At 41.6% G+C, this 22,398-nt stretch overlaps 1 protein-coding gene across 1 annotated transcript in view; it reads left to right on the top strand.

Moving 5' to 3' along the window:
- The window catches only part of dnal1 (dynein, axonemal, light chain 1), a 32,989-nt gene extending 10,970 nt beyond the window's left edge, over positions 1–22,019 (top strand). The window contains exons 5-7 of the mRNA XM_043698405.1: positions 1,859–1,985; positions 20,795–20,935; positions 21,283–22,019. Of these exons, the coding sequence (XP_043554340.1) occupies positions 1,859–1,985; positions 20,795–20,935; positions 21,283–21,326 (312 nt within the window). The 3' untranslated portion in view covers positions 21,327–22,019. The remainder of the gene's footprint in view (positions 1–1,858; positions 1,986–20,794; positions 20,936–21,282) is intronic.
- The last annotated feature ends 379 nt before the right edge of the window (positions 22,020–22,398 follow it).

Below are 22,398 nucleotides of genomic sequence, written 5' to 3'. Positions count from 1 at the left end.
TACCCTGGGAGAAGCTGTCACTCAATTGACTTACAACTTCTCTTTTAAAATCCCACCATCCAAACTTTGGTCATATGTTCATCAAAGGATAATTCCAAAGTTTTCTATACGTGCATCAATAGTAAAAGAGAATCGACACACTGAGGCATGCCTGAGATACTGAATATATACTTTAATTTGTCTTTACCAAGGAGGTAGATGATAGAAGACTGTCACTAGTGGGGTCAGAGGAGCGTCATTAGAAAAGTTAAAAGTTGACAAGGAGTAAGTGTTGGTTACTTAAAGTTGACAAGGCACCAGGGATGGATGAGATGCATCCATGATTATTGAAGGAAGTGAGAGTGGAAATTGCAGGGCCATAGGCAGTAATCCTTAAAAGTTCCCTGGAGTCGGGAAATGCCAGAGGACTGTCAAATTGCAGGTACTATGCCTTTGTGCAATGCGTTTTTAAGGCTGAACCCAGCAATTCCAGACCATTAGTTTAACTTATGTAGTGGGGAAGCTTCGAGAGTCATTTTTTTATGAGAGAATTAGTAGAAAGATGGGTAAAGTTGAGTTGTTTAGAAACTGCCGGCAATGATTTCTAAAGGGCAGTTCTGTTTAATTTGCTGGAGATTTTCGAAGCGGTAACAGAAATGGTTGATGAGGGAAATGGTTGAGGTGTACATGGACTTTCGAAAGGCATTTGATGCAGTGCTACACAACAGATTTGAGAAAAGTGGTATAAGAGGGACAGTAGCAGTGTTGTTGTGCATTGGCTAAGTGTTAGCAAACAGAATAGTGGTCAATAGATATTTTTCGGGCTGGAGGAAGGTTTGTAGTGGAATTCCCCAGGGTCAGTATTGAGGCTCTTGCATTTCCTGATACATATTACTTACATAGATCTTGATGTGCACAGGGTAATTTCAAAGTTTACAAATGATACAAAACTAAAATCATTATTGATTTCTGTAAAAACCCATCTGGTTCACCAGTGTCCTTTTAGGGAAGGAAATCTGCTGTCCTTTACCTAGACTGACCTACATGTCACTCCATGCTCATAGAAATTTGGCACAGTGGCTCCGTGGTTAGCACTGCTGCCTCATAGCGCCAGGGAGCCAGATTCGATTCCACTTTCGGGCGACTGTCTATGTTGAGTTTGCACCTTCTGCCCGTGTCTGCGTGGGTTTCCTCCAGGTGGTCCGGTTTCCTTGTTTCAAAGATGCGCAGATTAGGTGGATTGGCCATGCTAAGCTGCCCATAGTGTCCAGGGATGTGTAGGTTAGTTGAGTTAGACATGGGAAATGCAAGGTTACTGGGATAGGGAAGGGGGAGGTGGGTCTGCATGAGATGTGCTTTGTAGGGATGGTGTAGACTTGGGCCAAGTAGCCTGCTGCCACACTACGACTCTTTTAAACTGCCCTGTGAAATGGTGTGGAAAGTCTTGACCAACAAATTCTGGCCTTGTCAGCAAGGTTCACATCCTTTGAAAATATAAAATCAAATCTTCACTGCCTCCCCTTCAGTGCTTTTCCTGAGGTCTAATGCCCAAAACTGAACACTCTTACTACAGATGCAGTCTGACCACAGTTCTGTTCAGCTGCACCACCAGTTCAATCAATTTTCTAGTTGTCTTGAAGTGGACTAACATTCCAAAAGTATATTGAATTATGTTTTATACCTGTTTAACTTTTTAAAATATATTTTGGCTTGCTAATTGTCTCCAACAAGGCAATGTTTGTTGCTGAATTTGACTTTATCAAATCCTTTTGTGTTTGGGACAGCACAGGATTTGTGAGTTAAATTACAAGGGAGCAGACAAAATGCCTGAAACTCTGAAAACCTGGTGTGTTAATCTGTTTTACTTTATTTTCTACAGGAAGCAGTGGGGGAAACACTGGAAGAGTTGTGGATTTCATATAACTTGATTGAGAAGCTCAAAGGAATTCATGCGATGAGGAAGCTGCAAGTTCTGTACATGTCGAACAATCTGGTAAAGGATTGGGGTATGCTTCATTTTGTTTCACAATGGATGTCTTGCACTTGGAGAGTGTTTCATGATCTCAAAATGCTTTTTAACCAATGAAGCATTGTTCTATTGTAGTCTAACAACCGAAACTGAAGGAGTGTACCATCACACTGCTCCAGGGGTCACAACATAAAAAAACACATTTTTCAGTGACAAAGATGACCAATTAAATATCGCATTAACATCTGGTTTTTAACATCAAGATCTATCCGCATTGTTTCTTAATCAATGTAATTATTCATTTATTATCAAATCAAATCTTATTCAATTACAATTGGTTAAAATATAGTCTGAAATATAGAAGTACAAATGCCGTCTCTCTAAATATCCCCAAAATATACATACACACTCTCTTCAAGAATAGAGAAGGGAGATAAAAACCTGATTTTTGTAGCAATTGGCTTTCAGAAAAAAAACACTTTATCCAATGCTTTCCAAACTCTTTCCCTTTATGATCCCTTTTCAAGACTTGGAAATTGTCATCACCATCTCTGTGAGAACTGTTAGAATGAGAGAACCAGCTGTTATAAGTTGATCAGCAGTCCACAGAAACATTGTTGCCTCAGAACTTGCAAACTCAAAATTTCAGTTTATGTCTCCACTTGGGTTCCTGGCCCCCACTTTTGGAATCCTTAATTTGGTTGATGGGTTATCCATGAAGGCAAAAGAATTAAGTGTGGAATGTTCTGGAGTCTGTTGCTCTGATGTTCTGGCATGTGTGGTCTAAGTTACTAATCATGCACTTCTTTCAAATACATCTTAATAGATAGAACGTTACAGTACAGGCCTTTCGGCCCTCGATGTTGCGCCGATCTGCGAATTTAATCTGATGCCCATCTAACCTACACTGTTCCATTATTATCCATATGTACGTCCAATGCCCATTTGATGTCCTTTCAATCACTTTAACCTGAACACAACCATTTTCAGAGATGGGAAGAGATGAGCTGGGCAGCTTGTCCTTAATATACTTTCCTCTAACTGAAACAATAAGAATCGAGCCAATCACTGTTCAAAACAATTCCAGCATAGGGTTCTGAAAAAGGGTCACTGGACCTCTGATTTCTGTCCACAGATGCTGTCATACCTGTTGAGATTTTTCCAGCAATTTCTGCTTCATATTTTCAGCATCTGCAGTTCTTTCAGCTTTTTGTCCAACGTAGGTGTACTATAATCAAGCATTTGTTTTAGTGAAAACATCATTAAAAATACTCTCCAATGCCCACTGTACCATTCAACTGTCTCTTTTTTTTTAAAAAAAACTCCAGAACTTGATATAAGCCCATGTTTCCACTATCCTTCAAATCTGATATCCTCCAAGTAATATTTAATATGAAACATCTTTGTAAGTCCAGTCACTGTTGTGATGACTGAGAGCTTGTATACAACAAGCTCTCAAAGCGACAGTGGCCAGATAATCAATTTTTAGGCGTGGTTTAGGGATAAATATTTTGTGGGACACCTGGGAAAACTGCCCCCTCCTCTTCAAACTAGTGTGATGAGGATCTTTTATGCCCATATGAGAGGCTGCCATCTAAAGCATCAGCTATAAGGTAGCATCTCAGCAGTGCAGCACTCCCTCAGTACTGCAGTGAAATGCCAGTCTCGAGGGTGGGTTCAAGTCTCTGAGCTGGGATTTGAATCCACAATGCTCTGACACAGTGGCAAAACCAAAATCGTCAAATGTCAACATCTTTGTGATTATTTGAAATGAATATAAATGATTGAAGTCATCAGTATGCCTCTTCTGGTGCTGTGTTGAGTGCTGGAATGTTCAATATACTGGAAATCTCCACTCAGTGAGTTCGTAATCTTAAAGCAAGGTAGCAGATGGATGTCAGTCTGCTTGCTCGTAGGCTGTATTTATAACCTTCTGTAGTCCCCTCAACTTCAGAACAGTTTCTTCAGCTTGAAAATTGCTAAATTAATTACTATTTAAGGAAGGTGAAAGCAGAAATTGGGAATTACAGACTACTTAATCGAACATTTGTCAGAGCGAAAATGCCAGTGTCTATAATTTAATTAAAGATCAAGGATTGAACAGCTTGAAAGATGTTTTCAGTTTGGGGAGAACCAGCATGGATTTACAAAGAGTAGGTCATTGCAAAAAAGCCTGGTTGAATTTTCTACAGAGATTGCAAAACTATTGAGCAAGGGAATGTTAATGGTTATTGATAATATAAACTTGGAATGTATGTGCTGCACAAGAGCGAAGCAATAAGTGTGGAAATGCAGTAGTCATAGGGAAATCAATTGTAAGAGCATTAGATAAATGTTTCTGTGGCTACAAATGCAATTCAGAATAATATGTTGCTTCCCTAATGCTGGATCAAGGATGTCTCAGAGCAGCTACAGGACATCCTGGAGGGGGAAAGTGCACAGTCAGTACTTGTGGTACATGTGGTACCAATGACAAAGGTAGAAAAAGGGATGAAGTTCTAAAAGCAGAATCTAGAGAGTTAGGAAGCAAGCTGAAAAGTGGGACTTCAAAGGTAGTGATCTCAGGACTGCTACCAGTGCCATGTGCTAGTCAGAGTAGAAACAGGATAGATCAGATGAGCATATCGCTAAAGAGAGAATGTGAGTAGGAAGAATTCAGATTCCTGGGGCATTGGGACCAGTTCTGGGGGTGAAGTGGGACCAGTCCAAACTGGACAGGTTATACCTGGGCAGGACCACGACTGATGTTCGAGGTGGACTATTTGCTAGAGTGATTGGGGAGGGTTTCAACTAAATTAGCAGGGGTTTGAGAACCTATACAAGGACTGCATTGGTTTAAAGTGAAAGGGAAAGATTTAAAAGGGATCTGAGGGGCAACCTTTTCCACAAAGAGGGTGGCGAGTATGAGGCAGGTATAATCTCTACATGGACAGGAAAGGTTTGGAAGGATATGGGCCAAATGCAGGCAAATGGGACTAGTTCAGTTTAAGAAACCTGGTCAGTGTGGATGATGTGGGCCAAAAAGTCTGTTTCTGTGTTGTATAATTCTGCAACTCAGCAGGTTTGGCAACATCTGTGCGAAGAAAGCAGAGCTAATGTTTCAGGTCCGATGATCCTTAGAACTAAATTGATAGATTTTCTGTCTTCAGAAAGGATGACACAAAAATATATCAGAAATTATGGGGAACACAGGTTAGTGAGAGGGAGGAACTGAAGCAAATCTGTAATAGTAGACAAATGGTATTGCAGAAGTTGATGACATTGAACGCTGATATATCACCAGGGTCTGAATCTACATTCCAGAGTACTAAAGGAAATGGCCCTACATATAATGGATGCATTGGTGGTCATCTTCCAAGATTCTTTAGACTCTGGAACAGTTCCTGTTCTAGGGTGGCACATTCCCTGGTGCTGCGAGACACCTCAATGGCTAGTATTGCTGCCTTACAGCACCAGGAACCCGGGTTCAATTCCAGCCTCGGGCGACAGTCATTGTGGAGTTTACATGTTCTCTCTCTGTCTGTGTGGCTTTCCTCCCACATTGAAAGATGTGCAGGTGAGATAGATTAACCATTGTAATTGGAGTGTTACAGGGAAAAAATTGGGGTCTGCATGGGATGCTCTTCAGAGCGTTGATGAGGACTCCATGGGTCAAATGGCCTCTTTCTGTCTGCACTGTAGGGAGTCTATGAATGCTCATTGAGATCTGGGTGTCCTGTACACCATGACTGAAAGTAAGTGTGCAGGTGCAGCAGGCAGTGAAGAAAGCAAATAGTATGTTGGCCTTCATAGCGAAAGGATTCAAGTATATAACTATAAAGATGTTTTGCTGCAAATTAACATGACATTGGTGAGGCCACACTGGAATGTTATATGTAGTTTTGGTCATCTTAGAGAGTGCAGTGAAGATGTCCCAAATTTGTTCCTGGGATGGCAGGACTGATGTAAGAGGAGAAATTGAGTCAGCTAGGATTGTATTCAGTGGAGTTTAGAAAAATACAGGGAATCTCATAGAAACCTATCAAATTCTAACAGGACCAGGCCAGTTAGATACAGGAAGAATGTCCCCGATGGTGGGGAAGTCTAGAATCAGGGGTCATAGGAGGTAAAACCTTTAGGATGGAGATGAGGAGAAATGTTTTCACCCAGAGAGTGGTGAGCCTGTGGAATATCACAAAGTGGTTAAGGCCAAAACATTGTATTTTCAAGAAAACAATCGATTTTCTTGTGGCTTGTGGCTAAAGGTGTCAGGAGTATGGGGCGAGTACTGGATAAGGGTTTTGAGCCAATAAAGAGCCATGATCATCATGAATGCCGGAGCAGGTTTGAGGGTTCAAATGATTTATTCCTGCTCCTGTCTTCTGTGTTTCTAGGACAGGGTCCCCAGTAGAGGCTGTTGGAACATAATACAAGAAATAGGAACAGAACTAGGCCATACTATTGCTTGAGCCTCCTCTGCCATTCAATAAGATTATGGCTCAGCTGGTTATGGCCTTAACTACACTTTTCTGACTGACTTCTGTAACACTTGTCGAAAAAAAACTCACTCAAATCCATATTCAATGATTCTGATTTCACTGCTTTCTGGAGAAGAGAATTCCAAAGATTAATGTCCCTCAGAGAAGTTTCTCCTTCATTCTATCTTAAATCTTTTAATCTGAAACTGTGCTCCATATTTCTGGACTCTCATATGAGAGGAAACATCCTCTCAGCATCTACCTGGTCAGACCTTTCGGAATTTTTGTCTTGATAAAATCACCCCTTCTTCTTCAAAGCTCCGAAGAATAAAGGTCCAACTGTACTGAACCTTTTCTCCTTTGTCAGTCCTTTCATCGCAGGAATCAGCCAAGTGGGTGCAGTCTCACTAATGTCTTGAAAAGCTGTACCAAGACTTCCCTACTTTTATGTTGCATCTCCCTTGCAACAGGGCCAGTGTTCAATATGCCTTCCCAATTTCTTCCTCCATACTAACTTTTTATGACTTGTACAGTAGGATACCCAGTGTACTGTAATCTCTAACCATTTCAGTAATACTGTGTTTTCTATTATTCACATTAAGTGGACAGTCTTGCATTTGTTCATTTTGTAGTCCTTGTGACATTTTTTCCCCACTCATTTACCCTATCTTTATATTTCTTTGGAGGCACTTTGTGACCTCCTCACACCTTGATTTCCTACCACTCTTTGTATTGTTAACAAATTTTGGCTACAATACAGTTAATCCTTTCATCCAAGTCATTAATATAAGTTTTAAATACTTGAGGCCTCAACAGGTTGTGTCTTAAAAGGAACTTTTCCCATTGGTGGAGGGATCAATACCCAGGGGGCATAGATTTAAGGTAAGGGGCAGGAGATTTAGAGGGGATAAAGAAAAGTTTTCTTTCCCACTCAGAGGATGGTGGCAATCTAAAACTCAGTCTGTAAGGATAGTAGAAGCAGAAACCCTCATCACATTTCAAATATGTAGATGTACACTTGTAAATGCCAAGACATACAAGGCTATGGGTCAAATGCTAGAAAAGTGGGATTAGAATAGTTAGGTGGTTGGTTTTTGACCAGTGTCGGCTCGATGAGTCAAATGGCTTTTTCCTATACTGGAGACCTCAAAGACTACATGACTGAATAGCTAGAAACAGTGGCAGTCCAAAGCAACTTTGGGGTTCAATACAGAAACCACTAAAACGTTACAAACTGACATATACATAATCAAAATGCTTGCTGTAATGCCAGCTTTGTATCTAGAGGATTGGATTACAAAGTCACACTTCAGCTGTATAAAACCCTAGTTAGATCACACCTGGAGCAGTGGGCACCACATCTCTGGAACATTAATTTAGCTTTGCAGGGAGTGCAATGTTAATTTACCAGAATGACAGCTGGACTCCCACGGGTTAAATTACAAAGAAAGATTGCACAATCTAGCATGGTACTACCTGCCAGTCGGTGGTTGGAGAGTTGATTGAAATTTTCAAAGTATTAAGAGGAGCAAATAGGGTAAGATGGTGAGGAACTATTTCTTCTGATTGCAGACTGTCAGTCTGTGGGACATAATCTGAAAATTCAAGGCATACCTTTCAGGAGTGGAGTGAGGACTCCGTTTAAAACTCTGTTCTGCAAAGGACGCATGATGCCAGATCAATTGTTAATTTTAAATCTGAGATCAGTGAATGGAAATCTCCAAATGGAATGAAAGGATGTAAGGCTAGTTTAAGTAAAGTAGGTGCGGATCACTGTGAGCTTACTAAATGCCAGAACAGAATGCATTCTATTCCTGTATCTTTGAAATGACACGGCTACCTGATGAAGGAGCTGTGCCATGAAAGCTAGTGCTTCCAAATAAGCCTGCTGGACTATAACCTGGTGTTGTGTGATTTTTAACTTTGTTCACCCCAGTCCAACACCGGCTCCTCCACATCATTAAAGCCAAAAATCACACAACACCAGGTTATAGTCCAACAGGTTTATTTGGAAGCACTAGCTTTCAGAGCACCGCTCCTTCATCAGGTGATTGTGCACCCCAGTCCAACACCGGCATCTCCAAGTTATGGCTTTGAAATGACTGCAAGCAGTCTGAGCTGCTCTCATGCCATCTAGTGATCATTTGCTGAACAGCATTAGGATTATGACTTTCAATCCTGCCTACAATGGGTATGTGAGAGGAGTGGGATTAATTGACCAGTTTGTTCAAAGGGTTATCACAGGTTCATTGAGTCAAAATGGCAACCCTGTGTGCTGTAGGTGTTTGAGACTTTTAAAAGTGTGAAGCATTGAGTCAGTGAGAATTTACAATCTTGCTTCTTGTCTAAGAAGCACCAAGGTAGAATGAACACTGGGAAATCTTACAAGGAAGGGAGAACCTTCATTTGCACAACACCCTTCTTAACCTCTGGTAAATGAGGTGATCTTGAATATAGTCACCATAGAAATATACGAAATATGGCAGACAACTTGAGCCAACAGCAATCTAATAATACTAGGTAATCTGTTTTTGTGATGTTAGTTGAGGATTAAATATTGGCTGAGGCACCAGAACAATTGCCCTGCAGTTCTTTGAATACTGCAAAGGGGACTTTTACATGAATTTACAATGGTATCTGGAGCCTTATCTCATTCAAAGGGTAGCAGCTCCAATAGTATCGCGCTCTCTCAACACTCAGTGTGCTCAAGTGCTACTTGAAACCACAACTTCTGACTAAGGTGAGAATAGGATCACATGTTGGAGGAACTGAGTAGATCTGTCAGCTATCTGTGGAGAGAGAAACAGAGTTAACTTTCATATCAATTTGGTATGCATTCCTTTACTGGTCAGAGTATTGAGTATCCTCTTGAGTTCGAAGGTCATGTTGCAGTTGTACAGAACATTGGTTAGGCCACTGTTGGAATATTGTGTGCAATTCTGGTCTCCTTCCTATCGGAAGGATATTGTGAAACTTGAAAAGGTTCAGAAAAGATTTACAAGGATGTTGCCAGGGTTGGAGAATTTGAGCTATAGGGAGAGGCTCAATAGGCTGGGACTGTTTTCCCTGGAGCATCGGAGGCTGAGGGGTGACCTTATAGAGGTTTATAAAATCATGAGGTGCATGGATAGGGTAAATAGATAAGGTCTTTTCCCAGGGGTGAGTCAGTCCAGAACTAGAGGGCATAGGTTTAGGGTGAGGGGAGAAAAATTTAAAAGGACCCGGGCCAACGTTTCATGCAGAGGGTGTGGAATGAGCTGCCAGAGGGAGTGGTGGAGGCTGGTAAATTACAGCATTTAAAAGGCATCTGGATGGGTAAACGAATAGGAAAAGTTTAGAGGGCTACGGACTAAGTGCTGGCAAATGGGACCAGATTAGGTTAGGATATCTGGACAGGTTGGACCGAAGGGTCTGTTTCCATGCTGTACATCTGTATGACTCTGTTCTTGATTCCCCAACAGTGGGAAAATGACTGGGTGCATCCACCCTATCCATATCTCTCATGATTGACTATACCTAGATAAGATCCTCCCTCATCTCCTACGCCGTAAATAAAGAAAAGTCCTAGTTTGTCCAACCTCTCCCTATACATCAGTCTCTTGAGCCCTGACAACATCTTTGTACATTTCTTCTGCACTCTTTCCAGTTTAGTAACATCCATCCCACAACAAAGTGACCAAAACTGAACACAATACTCCAAGTGTGGTCTCATCAACATTCTGTACAGCTGCAACATAACTTCCCAACTTCTATACTCAATGCCCTGACTGATGAAGGCCAGTGTGCCAAAAGCCTTCTTCACTGCCCTGTCTACCTGTGTTCTATCTTGATTTCATTTTCCAAAATGCAAGACTCACACTTATCTATATTAACCTCCATTTGCCATTTCTTGGCCGACTTCCCCAGCTGATCAAGGTCCTGTTCCAATTTCTGATAACATTCTTCACTGTCCATGATACCTCCTATTTTAGTGTCATCTGCACATTTACTAATCAGGCCTCGTACATTGTCATCCAAATCATTGATATAGATAACAAACAGTAATGGGCTCAGCACCAACCCCTGAGACACTCCTGTAGTCACAGGCCTCCAGTCTGACAAGCATCCTTCCACTATTACTCTCTGTTTCCTACCATCAAGACAATTTTGTATCCAATTTGTCAGCTCTCTCTGGATTCCATGCTTTATAACCTTTCAGAGCAGCCTATCACATGGAACCTTATCAAAGGCCTTATTGAAATCCATATAGAGTATGTCAACCACCTTTCCCTCGTCTACCTTCTTGGTCACTTCATCAAAGAACTTCCATGTGCAAAGCCATGCTGATTATTTGTAATCAAACCCTGTCTTTCCAAATGCATGTATATCTTTCCTCTCAGAGTCTTCTCAGGTAACCTACCCACCACAGATGTTAAACTTACTAGTTTATAGTTCCCAGGTTTTTCTTTGCAGCCCTTCTTGAATGACAGCACAGCATTTGCTACCCTCCAGCCTTCCAGGATCTCACCTGTGGCTAACAATGATGCAAATATATCAGCCAGTGCCCCCGCAAATTCTTCTCTAGCCTCTTGCAGTGGTCTTGGATAAATCTGGTCAGGACCAGGAGAGTTCTCCACCGTCATACATTCAACACTACTTCAACTGTGATATGGACTGTTTCCGAGATATGACCACTAACTCTCCGAAGTTCCCAAGTCTTCATGTGTTTCTCCGTGGTAAACATAGAGGAGAAATATTCATTGAGAACTTCACCCTTCTCCTGTGGTTCTAAACATACACGTCCACTTTGGTCCTTGAGGGGTCCTATTCTCTCTCTGGTTATTATTTTACCTTTAACATACTTAAAGAACCTCTTTGGATTCACCCTAATCTTCTCAGCCAAGGCTATCTCGTGCCCCCTTTTCATCATCCTGATTTCCTCCTTCAGTAAACTCTTGAATTCCTGTATACCTCAAGAGATTACTTTGACCCCAGCTGCCGGTACTTGAGCCATACCTCCTTTTTTCTGGTCAAAGCCTCAATATCTCTTATCATCCAGGGTTTCCTATTGCTGTCAACCTTGCCTTTCACCCTCACAGGAACATATAGACCTTGAACTCTAGCTATCTCAGTTTTCAAGGCCTCCCACTTGCCGGAGGTCTCTTTGCCTCAATCAACTTAGGCAAGCTCCTGCCTAATTCCATCAAAGTTCACCTTGCCCCAGTTTAGAACGTGAACCTGTGGACCAGTTTTGTCCCGCTCCATAATTATTTTAAAATTAATAGAACTATGATCACCGGTGTCAAAGTGCTCCCCCGCTGTTACCTCCTGCCCTATTTCTCAAGAGTAAGTTGAGTTTTGCCCCTACCCGAGTAGGACCCTCTGTATATTGCTTGAGGAAATTTCCTGAATGCACTTAATAAATTACACCCCATCTCAGCCCTTAACACTCTGGCAGTCCCAGTCTACGTTAGGAAAATTAAAATCCCCTACTACGACAACCCTATTGCTCCTGCAGGTCTCCCCAGTTTCCCTGCATATCTGTTTCTCTAATTCCTGTTGACTACTTGGGGGCCTATGGTACAACCCCAATAATGTCACCATCTCCTCCTTATTTCTTAGTTCCATCAACAAAGTCTCACTGGATGATTCTTCAGTTATTTCATCTCTGACTACTGCTGTGATACTCGCCTTAATCAAAAATGCAACTCTCCCTTCGTTCTTTCTACCACCTCTCTCCCACCTAAAGCACCTGTACCCTGGTACATTAAACTGCCAGTTCTGTCCCTCCCTTAGTCATGTTTCTGTAATGGCTATGATATCCCTGTCCCATGTGTCTATCCATTTCCTGAGTTCATCGGCTTTACCTGTCAGCCCTCTTGCATTGAAATAGATACAATTTAATCCAACAGGCATTCCTTGCTCCCTATCAAGTGGGTGGCACGGTGGCACAGTGGTTAGCACTGCTGCCTCACAGCGCCTGAGACCCGGGTTCAATTCCCTCAGGCGACTGACTGTGTGGAGTTTGCACGTTCTCCCCGTGTCTGCGTGGGTTTGCTCCGGTTTCCTCCCACTGTAGGGGTATGGGTGGGTTTCGCTTCGGCGGGTCGGTGTGGACTTGTTGGGCCGAAGGGCCTGTTTCTACACTGTAATGTAATCTAATCTAATCTAATCATGTTCTAGCTTGTCTCTTCATGTTACTATTTCTGATTACTCTGTCTCCTTCCAGCCTTGTAATTGCCTCTCTGCTCTTGAGGTTCTCACTCCCCCTCCCAATCTAGTTTACACCCTCCCTTATAGCATGAGCAAATCGAGCCGCCAAATAGGGTTGGTGACGATTCACCACGGCAGATTCGCCGCCGATGATTAGCCACTGCCTGCTCTCCACCAGCGTTTCTCCACTGGGGTCATTTGACCTCTGGAGACTATTTGCCACCGGAAATATATACATGTACTGATTGTTTTCCCTCCCGCCTGTTCGTTCATACTTCTCAGTCCCCTTTATTTATACAACTACATACTACATAGTGATAAAAAAAGAGGTAAAATAAATATCATTTTATTGGTTGAGATATAAAAATGAGTTGCAAACTTTAACCAGAAGAAAGAAATATATTTTAAAAATCTTTATAATGGCAGCAAAAATCTCACATTAATATTAAACAATGAAATTTCAGTTCATTTGATAGTTATTTGCTATTTATTTATAAAGATAAAAGCCAAAGTAATTATCATTTTTGCTTTTAAAGCATAATCAGGATCGGTGTTGTATTGACGAGTTGCTCCAAATACAGCAACATGTCTGTGCATATTTTGTGCCAAATGGAAGAAACAGCCCCTAATTTTAACATCAGGAAAGCATTCTCTCAAAGCCATGATAGCTGCCTGCTCAAAGTCACAGTGGATATACTGTGGTCTGGGATTAGGTACCAAGGACTTCACCATTTCAAACATGCATACATATGTTGAACGCTGCTTATGTGGTAGAAGTATGTACACTATTGGATGGTCAAGGAAGTAATCGTATAATCATATTTGGTAGGGAATCTTGGATATATCATTTAGCAGAATTGAGGTGGTTTGTGGATGGTACGTTCAACATATCCCCTATTTTATTCTGTCAGGTATATTGTATTTTAGCAAAAATACTTGATGGGGTTCATCCAATATTGCGGTATTTGCGGTGGCGAATTATCTTCAGTGGCCAATGGCCAGTGGCTAAGCATCCGCGGTGGTCAAAGGGCAATGGCTAATCGTTGCCGGCAAATCTGCTGTGGCGAATGGTCCCATCTTGGCCAAGATATTGGTCCCCCTCCAGTTCAGTTATAACTTGTCTCTCTTGAACAGGTCACCTCTGTCCCAGAAAAGGTCTGAATCCCTGCCCCCTGCACCAATTCTTTAGCCACACACTCATCTGCAAAATCCTCCCATTCTTACCCTCAATAGCACTTGGCAGTGGAAGTTATCCAGAGATTACTACCAACGGAGTCCTGGTTTTTAACTTTTTTCCTAGCTCTCTATACTCACTCCGCACAACCTCATCCCTATTTCTACCTATGTCGTTTGTACCACCGTGCATAATGACTTCTGGCAGCCACGGTAACACACCATTCTGGATTCCCATTTGCAGCCATAGAATCTCCTGTTTGATCCCTTAACTATCGAGTTCCTATCACTAAGGTCCTGGTTACCTTTACCCTTTCCTGCTGTGCCTGTCACAGTGCCACCAACCTGACTACTGCTGCTTTCCCCTGAACAGTCATGCCACCCCCCCCCCCCCCGCCACAGTAGTGAAATGCCAGACTATTTTTATGTTGAAGTTCCCTACAAACTCCAGATCAGGCGACTAAACAAAGTAAATAACTTTTGTGGAGAGAAACTGAATTCATGTTTCAGTCCACAACCACTCATCAGGATTGAAGAAATAAAAGAATTCTTAATCCATGGAAGGGGACAAGAGGGCAGGGAGACCAGAAATAAAAGCTTGTGATAAGGCAGAGACCAGGAGAGATTAAATAACAAAGGATTTCATGATTTGCCAGTTAAAAAGAGTGATAATGGAGATAATGAAGAAACAAATCTTTTGTCCAAATGAGGCATGACTTGCTACCTAAAAACCATCTAATAACATGTGAAGGAATAAAGAGAAACAACAAAGACCAACCTGCAAAACAAGGAAGAAAAGACGTGCAGAACTAGGTGGAGGCAGAAGTTGTGGTCAGAAGCAGTTGAATTCGTTGTTGAGCCCAGAAGGCTGTAGAGTGTCAAGTTAAGAAATGAGGTGCTGCTCTTTGAGCTTGTGTTAGGCTTCTTTGGAAAACTAATGGGCTGAGGACAGAGAGGTCAGGCTGGGAGACAGTTGGGGAATCAAAATGGTAAGCAGTGGAAAGTTGAGATCATGCAGTGGTCTGCATCCAGGTCTGTGTTTGATCTTGTCAAAGTAGAGAAGAACACATTTTGAGCAATCGGCAGTATACTAGATTCAAAGGTGTACATTACTGCTTCATTTGGAAGGAGAGTATAGGAACTTGGACAGTAGGCAGGAAGGAGACGAAAGGGCAAGTGTTGCATTTCCTGTGCTTGCACATCAAGGTTCCATGGGAAAGTGTGTTACCGAGGTCTGCTGGCCTGAGATGGGGGTATACACAGGAGAAGATATTTGGGGTTGGGAAAGGATGAAAGCTGAGGTGAGAGAAATAGAATGAACATGTTAGAGGATGCTGGTTAGGGTGACCCTTCAGAAGGTATGATTCTGGTCTGGATGAAGGGTCACTGGACCCAAAATGTTAACTCTGTTTTCTCTCCACAGATGCTGCCTGACATGCTGAGTTTTCAGAGCAATTTCTGTCTTCGTTTCTGATTTCCAGCATCCAGAGTTCTTTTGTTGTATTTTTTAAAGTTATGGATATAAGTTGGACGAGACTGTACATGGGAAGAATCGATGAAGTTGAGATAGGAAGAAATATGCTCAGAGAGGCAAGAACAGGCTGAAAAGGTGGGGATGACTGGGGCAATCATATTTATCAATCTTGGGAAGGAGATAAAAGTAGACAGCTTTAGTGAGTATAACCTTATGGTCTGGCATGAACCTTGCAAAACCTTTCAAGTGCCTCTGCATTCTTTTCATGACATGGTAGTTGGAACTGTAATCAGTACTTCGATATGTATTCTAACCACGTTTTGCAGAGTCCCACTTCAATTCTATTCCCCTAGAAATAAACTCTAACCTTGTTGTATTGTTTTAAATGGCCTTATTAACATGTGTTGCTACTTTTAGAGATTTGTATATTTGTTTCCCCAGATCCCTTTTTTCCTTTGTCTTATTTAAATTATTTTCTCCCCCAAAAACAGAGAAACTTAACAGAATGTCTCACAATTACCTATGATGGAATGTATTTGACAATTATGTGTCCTTTTCTTTTTGTAATTTATTGTACTCATAGAGTCACACAGCACGGAAACAGACCCTTCAATCCAACCAGTCTGAACATAATCCCAAACTAAACTAATCCCACTGCTCCTGGCCCGTATTCCTCCATCCCTTTCCTATTCATGTACTTATCCAAATGTCTTTTAAACAATGTAATCGTACCCACATCCACCACTTCCTCAGGAAGTTCATTCCACATGTGAACAAATTTGCCCCTCATGCCTTGTTTAAATCTCTCTCCGCTCACTTTAAAAATATGCCCCCTAGTCTTGAAATCCCCATCCCAGGGAAAGGACAACTCCCATTAACTCTGTCTATACCCCTCATTATTTTGTAAACTTCTATAAGCTTGCCTGTCAATCTCCTATACTCCAGTGAGAAAAGTCCCACCCAGCCAGCCTTTCTTTCACTCAAACCTTCCAATAATATTCTGGCAAATCTTTTCTCAACACTCTCCAGCACGGTGGGTAAATGGGTCTGGGTGGGTTACTCTTCGGAGGGTTGGTGTGGACTGGTTGGGCCAAAGGGCCTGTTCCCACACTGCAGGGAATCTAATCTAATCTAATCTTAATAATGCCCTTCCTATAATTGGGCAACCACAACTGGACACAGTACTCCAGGAGAGGCCTCACCAATGTCCGGTACAACCTACTAAGGATAGGATCTATTCCTATTCGGAAGAAAATGGGCATATCAGTGATAGGCAACATGGTTTTGTTCAAGAAGGTCATGTCTTACCAACTTAATAGAATTCTTTGAGCAAGTGACAAAGTTGATTGGGGTAAGGGCTGTAGGGCTGTAGTGCAGAGAAATAAATGTTGATGTTTAAACCCTGGACCCCACGCGACTTCATCTTTTCCATCAGCCTACCATGGAGAACCTTATTGAATACCTTACTAATGTCCATGGATGCGACATTAGTAAGGTATTCAATAAGGTTCTCCATGGTAGGCTGATGGAAAAGATGAAGTCGCATGGGGTCCAGGGTTTAAACATCAACATTTATTTCTCTGCATTCTCTAGTCTCCTTTTCTTTCTCGACAGTAAAAGCTGATGCAAGCTACTCATTTAATATCTGACATTGCTGCAAATTTTAACATTATATTTTTGATTTGTGAATCTAAATATTTAAAACAAACCTTTGAAAACTGTTGACCTGAGATCTTCTCTTCTGCACTCCATATAGCTACCTTTTACCCTACAGCTAGGTGCCCATTTTTCTCGTCCCCTGACTTAACATATTCCAGTCATATTTAGGAGAGATAAGGCTGCATTTACTCCCTCCCAATTGTGGACAAGTGTCTAATCTCCACAGTATCATAATCTAATGACCTATTGGAAGGGTTTGTATCGGTACTGAGTAACAGGATTGGATCATAGTACTCTAAAGCTTCCTCTGCACCATCTTTACAACGACCCAGTCACTTCATGCCTACTTTGAACTGAAGCCCCATTTGAATTGCTATCTAATGCTTTCATTTTATGACTACTTGATTCCCCCCATTTCATTTCCCCAATGTTATTCCAGTCACGACCATCCGTTCTGAGAAAGAATCACTCTGGTTTCTCTCCACAGGTGCTGCCAGACTTGCTGAGCTTTTCCAGCAATTTCTGAATTTGTTTTTAATTTCCAGCAACTGTTGTTATTTCAGTTTTTATTATTACAATAAGTCTCTTTATGCCTTTCATCTATTGACTGTCGATTTCAATAGTCTCTTTTCCCATGCCATTAGAGGAGGGATGTTAAATTTCTGGCTCTTATTCCACTGTCTATTTGAAGTAATATTAGTGAACAATGTACAGTGCTGTTTGATCTAGCATAATTTTGGATCCTTCTCTGGTCAGGCACTAGTACTCATCTCATTGGTGCGTTCCTATGTTGCAATCTCTATTTTAATTTGCAATCTGATTACCCATGTCTCTGTCTGCCCATGTGATGGATTCAATGGTATGTTATCACACTTATGGGATAGAATGGGACATTGACTACTTTATCTCCGAGTCCTCGTGGAATTTAGATGAGCATTATTTAGGTGGGCCTTATTTCCACTGTTTCATTGATGTAAGTTGTCTATCAACAGTATCTCTGCGTCTGACTCTCCAGGTAACCGTTTTAACTTGCTGTAAACCCTCATTCACCTTGGAGTTAAAATGGGCCCTCTGTCTCTAGCTATCAGAAGTTTTTAACTTCCAAGAGTAAGTGGGATTAGGAGTGGAGTTAAAATCATTATAATTTACAACACTTCTGGAAGGCAGCTTCAATCTACCTACTTCCATGTGTAACTGCAATGCAGGGAGAGGTAGGGTAATTCATTTCAGTGCCTTGATATCTTTTTTTTAACAGTGTTTTGAACCCCAGGTGCACAATCCTTTATCTGAAATGCTCAGGACCAGCTGGTTTTCGGAATTCAGAATTTTTCGACTTTCAGAATAAATGACAGTTTGATGGTGAAGTTTTAAAAAATCTTACCGGAGGAGCAAACTCACTCAGTAAAACAGGCCTTGAGGGAGAATTGGGGCCTGCCAGTGCTGGGCCATGCACCCTCCCCCCACCGGCCATGTTGCATGTGAGTGACACGCGTGGAGTGGATGTCGACTTTGTTCACTGCTTGCACGCCAATCAACCTTGTTAATGAGAAAAAAACTTCACAAAAAAAAGCCTTCGGACTTTGGAGCTTTTTGGATTTCGGAATGTTGGATAAAGGATTGTCTGCCTGTAATTGCTGTTCCATGGGTTTACTGGATGCTGGAACTTGCAAGTGAAAGCAAGACTGATATTACAGCAACGATTGAAGGGGCTGAAGCAGTGACTGTCAAAAATTCCCTCAAGTACTAAAACATATCAGCTGTTTTCCTGCCTGTGAGAAAGATTTTTGCTCAATGCTTATTCTTGAGTCACTGACTTTACAGCTGCCTTTGGATGTTTGTACATCTGATCTCCAGCTGTGGTCGATCAGGTCATCACTGCGTGTTGTTTGTGGTGCTTTCACCTGGATGGACAGTATGAGCAGAAACAGCACCAAGCTTCTCTTGGACCTGTTGTCCCTTAGGTGGACGAGCAGGAGATAAATCCCATGACACTAGATGTGCAGGCAGAAGATCAGCTTGCTCGACATTAATCTCTCAAAGGCTCTGGTTATTGTGTTTTTAGGACAGTGAATGGTGTTCAGTTCCCCACTGATGTTGCCAGCTTGTGATTTTCTACAAGCACAGGGCATCTTTAGCTGGATGCACTAAGCCTTCCAGGCACCCTTCCACCATCCCCCTCTTCTCCGGCCTGTTGCCATGATGAGAAGCAAAACCCTTACTTCCATCATATGTCCATTCATCTCCATCTTCTCATGACTCAATTGCACTTGCTGTTTGCACTGTTGCACTAACATTTCATCACTGCATCTAATGTGGTACTCACAGTGTGTAACCCATTGGTGAGGGCCTGTGGCTGCCTGGACAGTCAGTTCTGCTATACCACGTGTTTCTTCAACATGAATTGGCTTTAATGTGGTTGAAGAATTTAGACCGTTATTTGTAGAACATGAACTTTCCTTACCTATATTGGCTATAATGCGATTCTGGCCCCATTAGTTTAAATGGCGCTGTTGTTGTGCAAGTTTCTTCTCATGCGAGATTGCATGAGTAGGAACTATGGCATTATATTAGAACCGACTGTACTCGATGTACACACTTTATTGTGGTGTTTGATACTTTGTAGTTTGATACTCTGCTCTAGAAATAACCCCCTCATCAGTGAATCCTAGATTCAGTATCTTTGTCCAACTGAGTCCCAGTCTCCTGCAACCTCCATGTGGGATCTCCCATTATTGTCTCTGTTGCTACCATTCACTCACTCTTGTTCGCGTGATAACTGAGACGTTAGATGAAAACCCTATCTTTCTTACTCGAATGTATCACAGAAATGAACATCCACTGAAATGTATGTCTGGTTTGGTGCATGTAACATTGAACCTTCCAGAACGTGTAAACTCCTCTAAGAAGTTCCCATCGGTCTCCCACCCCATTTCATGCAATACGTTTCTCAGTCTCTGGGGGATTGAAGCCGTGGATTAAAGTCGGTAAGAATATTCTACTTGATCATTATGTACATGGTAATATTTCACTGACATTACGTCTTTCAGTGAGTGTTGTATACCCTATTGCTCTATGCTATCTCCTTTCTGTGCTCTCCTTTCCCTGCACAGAGGGAAAGAATACTCCACTGAGTGAGAGTAATCGTGTGTATTGAACAGATGGATGAGGGTTTACTATGAGAGATTAAGGTAAGGGTGATTGTCAGTGTGGATGTGAGGAAATATGCAGTCAAAGGATGTGTGCAGCTGCAAATTATGTTGGTGTGAGCAATGAAGTGTGGAGGAGGGCTTGAGAAGGCACACTGAGGAGTTCAGGTGATGCAGTCAGATTTATAATTAAATGTGCCATTAAATCTGTCTTTTTTTGCACTAATGAGGTCATTAAATCATTGTTTATCACTGTATTGAGTGTCACTTCACACTCTCCAGCCACCCTACCCCAATTTCAGCAAATGTTTCCTCTGATTATTAATAAACTGTATCTATCTGTGGGGTCTTAGTCCCCAAACATTAATGACATCCAGGGAGGTATCACTAAAGCGAGCGACAGAGCTCTACCATTTAACCTTTCTGACAGTCCAGTCTCCAGCTCCAGAATTCATCAACTTCCACCTTTTTGGGTTATCATCATGCCCACTCTGTCTAATTTTTGAAGAAATCTGAAAGTCTGATGTAAATGATTGGGTAAAAAGCCCTTGATAGTAGTGCAGCACTTTACTTCTGGGTTTCCCATGTACAATACCCTCAAGATCCCTGCATGAAATCAAGTTAAAAGTCTCTTCTGACACTGCCTTCATTTCTGCCCTCTCTAAAATCTCACATGCTGATCTGACCCACCTCTCTGTCTGTTGTAAGCGCACAACTTTGATTGTATCCTTCTTTTAACATTTAGCTGAATTTGGAAAATTGGCTGATCTTCCCAACCTGGTCGACCTAGTCTTCGTAGGAAACCCTATTGAAGAGAAGTGCTCAGCTGAAGGCATCTGGGTGGATGAAGCAACAAAGAGGCTCACTAGGTTGAAGAAGCTGGATGGTATGTTTAGTTTATCTGCTAACCCTGTTGTAAAGATAAATAATTCATCCACATGAAAGCACAAGGGAAATGTGTGGTGTATCAATATAATTTAATCTGAATCCTTTCACAAAACAGTATGAGTGACATTATAAGGTTGCTATAAATGAAAGGGTTGAATCAGCAATGTGCATTTGTAAATCACCGTCACTGCACTAAAACATCCCAGGACCTTTCACAGGAGTATACTCTGGCAAAATATGGTCTGTGTACATGTGCTTTCCTTCTTCAGAATGGTCAGCATCACCTCAGGTTGTTGGAAAGCCACCCAGCAATTTTACTGATGATGTAATCTCTTGTAAATTTAGGGGTACCTGTCATTAAACAAGTGGAAGAAGAGGCTGAAGACTAATGCCCACATCATAATGGCTGATGTGGGAAAGACCTCCCAATGTTCTCCACCACCATTGCACTTTCTCCATCTTTCATCGTGGCTGGACAAACACCCAGGCTGCTCACTAGCTGTTGTATTCTCAAGCATTCCTAGCATGTTCTTTTGTGTTAAATTATGACTTGTGGTTGTTTGTGGAAGCAGTGAATTCACCTGAATCCAGTGACCAGCTCCTAATGATTTGAGTTTCTAATGGCAAAGATTCACTTCAGCGAGAGGACGTAATTATTTTTAAAAATAGTTTTGCAGTGTGTTAGTTTATTACTACTTTTTGACTATAGGGATGAACATTTGCTTGTATTTGGATTTTGATTTTTAATTTAGTTTTAACTTATTTGTAATTATAAATTAAGTGTAGAATGTTGTTATAATGCAGTTAAGTAGCTTGGAAGTGTAATGTTACTCTTGCACTAGGACCTTCCCCTGCTCTTGCTTCTCATACAAAACAGCAACCTCTGCATCTCCTGTTAAGACCAGTCCAGATTTTTAAGTAATTGCCTTGTTTTTGTAAAGTGCTTTTTATCTGTTTTATACAGAATTATTTATCAGAAGATGTTGTAAAAATGTGCTATCTTGTGAAAAATGATTTATTCTGGTAACTAATAAAGCTGAATAACTTTCCCATGTCATCTTTTCCTATTAATGATTGCAAAGCCCTGACACTAAATTCTCTCATCTCCTTCTCTCTTGAAGACAAAGGATAGATGTTGTGTTACTTGTGCCTGTTTCAGATCTGAATTGGTTGTAATGCTGATGGTTTTAGCCATGAGATGGTCTGTGCATTTTGCACTTCGAAAATTTGTCTTGTTTCATAGCAACTGCCTAAAGCAGCTTTCTGGCCCCTTGCCTATGCTACATCTACGTTGCAACTAACTGCAGGTACGTTTTTATTTCAAATTTATATAAAGTCATAGAGTCATTCAGATTAAATGGAAACAGACCCTTCGATCCAACCAGTCCAAGCTGACCATGTTCCCAAACAAAACCATTCCCACCTACCTGTGCTTGGCTGGCTTCCCTCCAAACCTTTCCT

This window comes from Chiloscyllium plagiosum, chromosome 10, assembly GCF_004010195.1.
Source record: "Chiloscyllium plagiosum isolate BGI_BamShark_2017 chromosome 10, ASM401019v2, whole genome shotgun sequence".
Taxonomy (NCBI): Eukaryota; Metazoa; Chordata; class Chondrichthyes; order Orectolobiformes; family Hemiscylliidae; genus Chiloscyllium; species Chiloscyllium plagiosum.
This window is presented reverse-complemented; position numbering and strand designations above follow the sequence as displayed.